At 51.3% G+C, this 9,915-nt stretch overlaps 1 protein-coding gene across 4 annotated transcripts; it reads right to left on the bottom strand.

The window, feature by feature from the left end:
• Window positions 1–4,054: 4,054 nt before the first annotated feature.
• ZFP36L1 (ZFP36 like 1 zinc finger CCCH-type) lies at window positions 4,055–9,400 on the bottom strand. Of its 4 annotated transcripts, none has more exons than XM_016223862.2 (3): window positions 9,294–9,400; window positions 7,192–8,261; window positions 4,055–6,845 (listed from the first exon to the last, which is right to left on the bottom strand). In XM_016223862.2, exon 3 carries the CDS (start codon window positions 6,834–6,836, stop codon window positions 5,886–5,888), a length of 951 nt encoding a protein of 316 aa, XP_016079348.1. In that variant the 5' UTR covers window positions 6,837–6,845; window positions 7,192–8,261; window positions 9,294–9,400; the 3' UTR covers window positions 4,055–5,885. The 4 variants fall into 4 exon arrangements, with proteins under 4 accessions (XP_016079348.1, XP_016079349.1, XP_016079347.1 ...); XM_016223863.2 differs by having other exon boundaries at window positions 7,854–8,261; XM_016223861.2 differs by lacking the exon at window positions 7,192–8,261 and having other exon boundaries at window positions 9,294–9,365.
• Window positions 9,401–9,915: the final 515 nt, after the last annotated feature.

Genomic DNA, 9,915 nt, shown 5'->3' with positions numbered 1-9,915 from the left:
GTGTGCAGCTCAAATCGCTTTTATGTGCATATCCTCTATCTCCTCATCAAATTGCTCTCAGTGTAGATTAGTCTTGCCTGCTTAGGAACTTCACATAAATGAACTCGCATTATGTGCTCTTCTGTGGCACACTTCTTTCACTCAGCTTTATGTTTTTGCAATTTACCCACGTTGTATATATCAGGCATTTGTTCTTTTATACAGCTGTATAGTATTCCTTGGCATGACTATGCCATGCTTTGCTTACCCATTAAATTAGGTGTCATTGTCATCATCATTATCATCCCATTTTGCAAATGAGGAAACTGGGGCTCTGGGCTGCTTACAAGATTTTTAGCCTGAGGTCACAGAGTGAAGTCAGTTCCAAGCAGGGACCTGAACCCAGGTCCCTGACTCCAAAATCTGCTTCTTCCATGGGCAGCAGAGTCTATCATCCCCCTGGATTAGGGGGTGGGCAGAAACGAACCCCCATATAATCATGAGCTCCTTCTCCCTGCAGTACAGTTGGGATTTGGGGGCAGCTACCTGACTGGCTCCAGATGGTAAGAAAATTGCCTCGGGTTTGGCCATTGCCAATATTTATTTTCACTGTACCCCAAGCTGACAGCACAAGTAAGTTCGTCACTCACAGCCCTGTACCTTGAGACCTGGCCTTTGCCAACATGTCAGCACAATTGCAAACAGCCTACACGCAGAGGAGGCACCCTCATCCCCTGACCAGCAGCTGACTCTGGTGGGCAGGAGGGAACCCAGCCTGGCACGTGGGCAGCCCCTGCCCTGGCTCCTCAGAGATTAATTTCCCACAGTGATAACTTTGGGACTCCTCCAAAAAGCACTGTAGGCCCTAGGGCTAGAAGTTTTCTCTGTAACCCAATCTTTACCCACCAAGAGGTGGTCACCACAGGACCCCCCAGGGTTGACTGAACCTCAAGAAAAGGCTGACGTTTCTCGCTGCTTCCCAGTTCTCTGAATTCCTACTTGCAGCCCAGCAGACCAGAGGCTAGCCTGAGAAGGGCGGTCTGGAAGGCAACAGGAGGGTGGTGAGGAGCCTGGCCGGTCTCCCCCCCCCCCCCCCCCCGCCCCCTCCTCCCCTGAACTCAGGTAGAGTTCCAGTCAGTCCAGCCAGACGTGATTAAATGGTTGGCTACGTGCGGGGCGGGGAGACCCCGGGGGAAGAAGGGCACAGAGCCAACTCCCAAGGAGCCTGGGGCACCCTTTCCTGTAGATCATTAACAGAAGCCACCCTGCCGCAGGCAGAGAAGGGGAAAGTCCAAGGAGGTGGCCTGCCCCCTCCTCCCAGGCCCTGTCCTCCAAATACTCCAATCCAGGGCCTCATGGGACATGAGATCATGACATTCGCTGGAGGGGGTGTGTGTGGAGTCATCTAATCCAACTGGCTGCCTCTCATGTCCCTGCAAAATCTCCACAAAAGGCCAAGGGAGACAGGAACTAACATGAGTCAATTTGCAGTTACTGTGTGCTAGGGACTGTGCCAAATGTATTCAGTGTGCCAGCCTGTGACATGGTGGTAAAATGCAATGATGGAGCTAGGCTGTCTGGGTTCAAATCCTAACACTTCTAGCTGTGTGACAAAATCCATGAACTCTGCACTCCGATTTCTCCATATGTAAAATGGGGATAGTACAGAACTTCCATGGGGTCACTGAGAGCTTCACAAATTAACACACATGCGAGTTCCCGAGTTCCTGACTACCTAGCACTTAGGAAGAGCTGTTATGGCTAATGGTCCACTTGATCCTCACAATCACCCTTTGAGATGCAGATGGAAAATCCAAGGTTGAGTCATTTGCCCAAAGCACAAACTGGTATAAGGAGAGCTGGATTTGAACCCAGGGTGAAGGATTTCAACACCCCTTCTACGCCATGGAAACTTCCTCCTGCCCTGACCCTGTCTGCCCCTTTGGTAACCAGTGCTTCACAATCCAATTGGCTGCAAAGCCCAGCTTTTGTCTGGGAACATTCTCTCAAAGGCCCTCCTTTCTCCAGAGTGCCACTGAGGAACAGCAGGTTCCCGGCCTTCCTCTTTAAAATGAGACTTCCAGGCCTAAAAAGGTAAGTCATTGCTCAGTGGCCAAAACAGCTCATTTCTTTGAGCTGCTCCAAGGGAAAACCTTCAGCCAAGGGCTGGACCACGGGTGCAGGACCAACAGCCACAGAGACCCTACCCAGCCAGGACAGACCTTGTGTAGGACCCTAAACCAGAGATGTCCCAAGGTCTAGAGAAGGAGGTAAGGAAGTAGGCCTCCTGCCCCAGGAAGTTGGCTGACAAAGGCCGGCCTGGTTTTTCCTGTTCACTTCCCTTCGTGTAGACCTTTCCTCCAGCTCTCTGTACATGGCTCCTATGCCCCCCAGACTGTAGATGAGCTCAGTAATAGAGGTCCCCTGCCAGCTGGGCTCAAACCCCCCTGGACTCCCTGCCAGCCCGGAGCACAGGACAGCTGCCACGGCCCTTTCATCTTCTAAAACCCTGGAAAAAGAATGGGCCTGAAAGAATTCTGCCATTTCCTTTCCCAAGTAGCTTTGGACCTATCTCCTCTACATTTAAGATCTAGATAGTAGAAAAATCAGGCTCTTGGGCAACCAAGCTCATTTGGAACAGAGAGCTTCCTGGGGCCATAGGGAGCCTCCTCCTGTCTTTACAGACCACCCCACCCTCCAGGGCTTACTTTGTTATCACTCAAAGACTGACTCAACGGAGGAAATTCTGGGTAGGCAGTGGGTATGCTTAGTCCTCTCTGAACCCAACCAGGAGCTGGAAATTTAGATGTTTCCTACTTGCCCATCTAGGCCTGCAGGGACTGAGCTCAAGGTGAGTGATTGCTTTTAGTCAAAGGAAGATCACATGCCATGCCACCACCACACACACAGAGTCAATCATTCCCTCCTTAAGGGACAGAGGCCCAGCTTCACTCCAGTTAGAAGGTCTGCTTTCCCCCTTCCCTCCACCACCACCTTTTGCCCTAAGAGGTTACACTCCCTTTTTTCCATCTCATACCCCTGCCCCCCAGCAGGCACCTGCTGGCCTGGGAAGGAAGAGTTGACAGGGTGCATAAGGTAGGTCTTCCCCAGCCTCAAGGACAGCCCTGACCCAGCCAATGTCTTCTGCAGACTACATGCCTTTGGCCAGGTGGAGTCAAGGTGGAAATTCAGCTTACCCCTCAAAGTGCAGAGAACCAAAGGCAGCTGAGCCTCAAACAGCAATATCTACATCTGCCTCCCCAAAAAGAAATCCTCCCAAGAACCAGACTTGAGGTTTTCAGAAGGATCCAACCACTCTGGCAAGCAAACCATCCCCTCAGTGGGCATCTGGCTTTGGCTGGGTTGCTTCTAGCAAAGGAGACCTCACCCTTCCCAAGATGATGATAAACCTACTCTGCATGGTATTAAGGTGTCACAAAAACCTATGGTAGTGGGACCTAAGGACGACTTCTTGTCATGCTGGCCATTTTAATACCCACCTCCCCTTAACAGCCCTCCCAATAGAGAAGCACATGTCAGATCCAGGTGAAACCACCCCTGTCCCAGTGCCCTATGATTGAGCCTTTAACCACCCTAGATGCCCCTCTCCAAGCCTGCAATGTTTCATCCTACTCCAGGTGATAGTTTGAGGATAGGGCTTCCAGTCAATTTTCAGTGGGAAAAAATGAGCCTAGAAGCACCCACATCACTCATCCAAATCCAGACTTGCTGGTATGCCATGTGCTACATACATCCCCCCTTCACCATATGGGCAACCCAAACGTCATGCACAGGCTGGGCAGAGAAGACTAGAAGCCCCTGTGCCTCAGCAGCCCTCAAGAACCTACAAGTCCACGCAGGTGGGCAAGGCTGGCCCCTTGTCACCAACACTCTAGGCAGGTAATATAGAGAAGTACAGGCTGCTCTGCAATTATTCTCCACTCCATCCCAAGTTCAGCAGCTTCCAGAATCAACAGGAAGCTAGCCATTGTTTTATCTGCAACATATACAGGAGACAAACCTACAAAGGAAAACCACAAACCAAGCAAAACCAGCTTTACCATCAGTGTTTCTTGAAAAAAAAATGGGGTTTATTGATTTTTAAACTGCAAATAGTCGTTACAAAAAGTATTTTTTCTTTTAAATAAATTCACACAAAGAAAGAGAAATAGAAAGCGACGGTAGTGACCAGCAAGAGGAATAATAATTACATTCATCTTAATGTGTGTGTGCCAGTTCTGTTTGCATTAACATTGGAAAACTCTAAACCTGGAATCCAGAACCTCAAATCTGCAATCGGAATGTCTTGAGATGGGCACGTGGAAGTCAAAGGGTTTCTTTTTTTTTTTTTTTTCCCTTTTAGAAGCTATACATAAAAAGTTGTTTTCCTTCTGTACTGTCACAGAACTTCTACATACATTCTCAGTCCTAGTTGTGAAAGGCCTAAAGAGAAAGAAACTCAATTTGCAGTCCAACACAAAGGGGGGAAATTTCTAAAATAAATAATCCAACAGTTTTTTGCATTTTTTTAAATTAATTTTTCATTTTTTTAAAATAAAATAACCAAAAAAAGTGTAAAGTTACAAAAAATGTCGTTGAAGAATAATATATTAAAACTGTGGAAAAAAGGGAAAAAGACACGTCACAAAATTTTAAGATTAATATGAAGATCATAATTTAACATAAAAGAATATATTCTATGGATTTGTCATCCCGATAAATATGAACAAAATTAACAAAAAAAAAGCATAGTTTGGCAATAAATACGTTTTGATAAGTTAAATAAGCTTTTTTATATTGATGTGCAGTGACAAGCAAAATTTTTGCTCTCCAATTTCTGAAAGTTATATGAAGTTTAAAACCCAGGGAAAAAAGCATGGCGTGAGTGCTCTAAGGATAGACCTACGGTATTCTAGAGCAAAAACCATTAAAGCTACTTCTACGGGAAATCGTTTTACACAGATATTGTATGTGGAATGAATACCATTAACTCTCACCCCTTACATGTTTTTTTTAGCTTTTCTCTCACTTTTTTGTCATTGTTTTTAAAAGATGTCACATATGAACTGGGGAACTTTAGCACCAAAATCAAGTCTCTCATAGTCCATCCATCTAGCTTCCCCTTCCTCCCCACTTTAAAAAAAAAAAAAAAAAAAATTAAATCACAAAGTCCCACTTATGTCACAATCTTCATCCACTTTTTCAGTCTTCCTTCCTGTAGACCTACACGAACCCAGGCAAGATTAGTCAACAGAGGTTCGGGTCGGGAAGAAAAAGGTTTTGAATGTCAAGATAGGTTTCCCCAAAAACCCAAGTCTGGCAACAACTCTCCCAAGGGGGTGTGGGGGGGTTACTGGGGAAGGGAGGAGGAAGTGTGTGGGAGACTGAAATAAGGGAAGGTGCAGTTGTATCGCCAGTGGAGGGAGCTGCTGGTCTGGGTCCCCCCCCCCCCCCATGGGCAGAGGCTCTGGGAGGCCCACGGGTGCCCTCTGGCGCTGAAGAGGTAATGTAGTCACAGTGACAAAGTTAGGTTACAAGGCACTAAGTTGCTTCTGTAAACTGTTACTGCTTTTTCTTTTGTGATTTGGCACTTAAGGCTTAAGCCAGAAAAAAGGCATCTACTGACAAATATGGGACTTGTCTATTATGCATGGTAAGTGGGCTATAAAATCATGGGGAGGGGGTTTCAAGCCAGAGGAAGCTACTGACAAATTGACTTGTCCTTGTTAGGTGGGTTAAAAGGGAGGAAAGAGGGAGGAGCATTCCAAGGTTCTAGGGGAAAGGGGTTGAGCTTAACCTTGTTAATGTAGGGGTTTGTAGGGTAGGACAGGAAGACTAGGGTAGGGGATGTAGCTATGTATAAGGTGGGGTGTTGGAGTGGGTAGGGAGGCCCTCCCTACCCTGGCTTAGTCATCTGAGATGGAAAGTCTGCTGAAAATGGGCAGGCGTCTTGAGTTGTCCAAGGTAGGGGAGTCTGAGCCACTGTGGCTGCTGCTGGAGCTGCTCAGGTAGCCCTCCTGGTCCGAGAGAGAATCCTGAGGGCTGGGGGGAGAGTCAAACATGTGAGGGGACTCGGACATGGGCCGGAAAAGGAAGGTGGTAGGGGAGCCACCCCCAGGCAGCCCCATGCTAGGGGCAAAGAGGCTTGCCAGCTCCTGGCTGGAGAAGGCAAAAGGGTTATTGGTGCCATCAGGCAGGGTGGGTGAACCCAGGAGGTCATCGGCGCTCAGGATGGGGGGTGGGGTGATGGACGTGGGGCTGTCCAGCAGCCCTGTGGCAGCGGCGGTGGCAGCGGCACTGGGAAACCCAGCAAAGCTAAAGCTATGCTGGAGACGGGGACGGTCAGCGGAGAGGTCCCGGGGCCCAGCCAGGGCGCGGCGCTCCTCGGCATTGTGGATGAAGTGGCAGCGGGGCCCGTAGGGGCAAAAGCCGATGGTATGGAAGGTGCGGCACAGCTCTGTCTTGTACTTGGGGTGGCGGGTCAGGCTTCTGAGCTCATGGATGCCATGTGCGAACTGGCACTTGTCCCCGTACTTACAGGCACCATTCTCCTCGAAGGGGCGGCACAGCTCCGTCTTGTAGCGGCTGGAGTTGACCTGGCCACTCCCTGGCTGCTTCTGGGTGGGCAGCAGCCGCTCGCCCCCTTCTGAGAAAGAGCGGTCTCGGAAGCGGCTATCCCGAGAGCTCAGAGCTGGGGCTGGCTCACCCTTGAGGCTGCTGAGGAGCTGGTTCTGGTGGAACTTGGAGCTGGGCAGGGTGACTGAGTGCCTCCGGGGGAAGCCCCCACCAGTAGGGGTGCCCACCGCCTTCCTGTCCAGCAAGCAGCCCCCTGCACTGGGAGTACTGTAGTTGAGCATCTTGTTACCCTGGAAGGAAGAGAGAGGAGAAAGAGGATGGTTAGTGACAAAGGCCATCCACCAGGCCCAAAGAGGGTACCTGCTAAGGGCAGCCCCCTCCATAATCAGAAATGCCCATCTCCAAGGAACCATCCTCACCCCTGCCCTGGTAAACCCCCTCCCCTCCTCTCCCACAGACCAGCCACCTGGGTTTACTTTGGACCCATGCATTAAAAAATGACAAAATAAAAAAAATCCTGGCCTATGTGAGAAACTGTTTTATGCATGCACCCTACCTCATGCAGACCCCTGAAATGGACCCCTATATCCTGTCCCCAAAGCTACCACTTGTATTCATAAAATTCAACTTCTTTACCTCCCAAATAGATTCCTCAGTTCAAAATATCCCACATCACTCTAGACCTTTCTAGCTTGCCTCTTCCCCTGACAAAAACAGGTAAACCTTATTAGACTAGGAGCCCCACTCCCTTTTAATCAGTCCCGGCTTAGTTGACCACCCCCAAAGCCTGGCCTAAGACTCTTAACTTCCTCCTTTAGAAGTGTTCCCTTCCTTTGGCAACAGGTTTCCAGGCTGCCTTTGCTTTTATCTAGCTGGGGGGGGCGGGCGGGGGGGAGAAATCCCCTTTCCCTGCCTGGGGTTAGTGGGGGAGAGGGATGTGATTCCTGAAAATAAAACTCACTGCCCCATGCTCCAGAAAGGGGTGCCTTCCACAGTGCTCTCCCCAACATTCTCTGCCCATCCCCTCCCCCTCCCCTGGGAAGATGCCTTTGCAATTAGTCTTCTGGCTCCAAGAGCAAGCTGGAATAAGAGCGCCAGTGTTTAATCTTTAACGCGAAGCTGCAGGTGGGAAGGAAAAGGAAAGCACCAAATCCCCCCACCCGCCTGCCAGTCAATAAAGGATTGGGGGGGGGGCAGAGCCACCACAGGGAGGTTTCTGTTCCAGTGGGACCCTGGTCCCCTGCCCAAACTGTACCCAAGATTTGGAAAGGGTGCTGGGGATGGTGGTGGGGAATGACCTGGGAGTTGGCTCCCAGCCCATGTGGGTGTCATTGTGCAAATTCTAAAGTTGGTCCCTTAGGATCAGCTGCCGGGGATCGGGAATCTGTAACAGCAACCACCCCACGGAGAGCGGATTACAGGAACCAAGTTGAGAGCTGGTTCTCAACAATGAGGTTCATTTAAAAAGTCCTGCGGGGGGAGGGGGCGAGAGAAAGAGAAACAGATCAAAGAGCGAGAGAGCGGGGCGGGAGAGAAGTGCGGGAGAGCTCCCGCGGCCGCCGGGGCAGCTGGAGTTTGGGAAAGTGCAGGGAAGGAAGGAAGCTGAAATTCCAACTTTGTGATGTTTCTCTTCAGCTCCTCGGCGTCCCTGCACCCCAACCCTGCAGCCCTGGGGCCTTGGCAGCTGCGCGGACTGGAGAAGCAAGCTGGGAAGAGAGAGCAACATGACCCGACGTGTTTAAAAGGAGGCAGAAGCACTTTAGCAATTAAAAGTAGCCTAGCAGCTTCCCTATTTCTTTAGGAATAAAACTGGGGAAAGGGAGCGAAAAAAATTTAACACCCATAGACTGTTTGGGTTTTTTTGCTCTGTACACTTAAACCGCCCTCCTGGAACATTCCGGGTTTAAAACTTGCTTTTTCTCACACCCGCTGGCCAGCCACAGACTTAAGGACGCCCTCTCGAACCTTCCTCGAGAAGACCCTTGAATTCAGGATGGCCTTTTTGTCCTCGTGTCCCCCTCCCCCCCATATCTACGAGCTGCGATCCCCCAGAAAGCTAGTGGGTCTCCCTGAGTCCCACTTTCACCCCCAAAGTTTGCAGCACGACCGTCTATCCCGGGAGGAAGACTGGCCGACTTGGGGCGACCTGAAGCCCCCGCTGCAGTTCTGCCGCGTCCTTTTGAATGACAACTCCCAGCCTTTTTCTCGCGGATTCCCAGCCGCTTGAAAACAAGAGCAGAGAATCTCCAGCCAAACGTCCGGAGACTCACTGCCCCGAGGGAGCCCCCCTCCCAACCCCAGAGGCCGGCGGCGTGGCCAAAGAGCCTCGAACCCCTCCGGTGGTGGGGATCCCCGGGGCGCACACCCGGAGACCGAGCAGGGGGACCGGGAAACTGGGCTCAAGCAGCACGTGACCACCGAAAAACTGCCCCAATCCAAGCCAGTGCCCCGCGCCCCTCGGGGAGCCCCGCCACGCAAACTTAGCCCCCCAAAACTCTGGTCTCTGGGTTACATTCCCCTGCAATCCCCGCCGGAAACTGTTGCAGCTCCAAGGGTGGGGAGAAGAGGGCCGAATTCCTTCAAACTGGGGAGGAGGGGAGGAGCGGGGCGGAGGAAAAGAAACTATCTTGACTTTCCCCTCTGCCCCCCTGCTTTTCCCAGGCATTAGCTTTTGGGGGTTCTCTTTTTACGGCAAAAGGGAAAGTACTTGAAAAACGAACGCTCCGCCCTCACTTTACCTTGCATAAAACTTCGCTCAAGTCGAAGATGGTGGCAGACACGAGGGTGGTGGCCATCGCGGGCGCTCGCTCGGGGCAGGACGGGGTCTGGCGCGTCGCGAAGGTCCCGGTGCGGGGACGGCGCAGCCTCCGGCTCTCCGGTCTGGAGTCCCACACGCCGGCTCCCGGGCCCCTCGCCTTTCTGACTCGGGCTGCGGCGCGCGAAGTCCGCCTTATAGTAGCTCGGGGGGGAGGCGGAGTTTAAACTTATTTAAATGAGGAAGAGGAGGAAAAAAAGTTGATTGACACTGAAGTTGAATCAGCCATGCGGTCAAACTCGGAGGGGGCGGGGGGACTTTCAAAAGGAAGAAGGGGGAGGGGAGACGAGGAAAGAAGGCGAGGGGAAAAAAAAAAAACCACTGAGCCGCGCACAACTTTTTTTTCTTAAAGAGGAAAAGTTTCGAGCCCGCTCGCCTCGCTCCCCGGCGCCCTGCTCTGCAGCCGCGCGCCCCTCCTTTGTCAGCCTGCGAGCCGGGTTCTGTGACATCACTCATTCCACCCTCTTTGGGGTTCTTGTTGTGTTGTTGTTTTTTGGTCGGGCAGGAAGGCGGGCTCGACTTTCTCTTTTTGCAAGCGCGAGCAG

The sequence above is a fragment of the Miniopterus natalensis genome, chromosome 1, assembly GCF_054644295.1.
Source record: "Miniopterus natalensis isolate mMinNat1 chromosome 1, mMinNat1.hap1, whole genome shotgun sequence".
NCBI classification, from domain to species: Eukaryota; Metazoa; Chordata; class Mammalia; order Chiroptera; family Miniopteridae; genus Miniopterus; species Miniopterus natalensis.
Note: the sequence above shows the minus strand (reverse complement) of the source record. Positions and strands in the feature narration are given on the sequence as shown.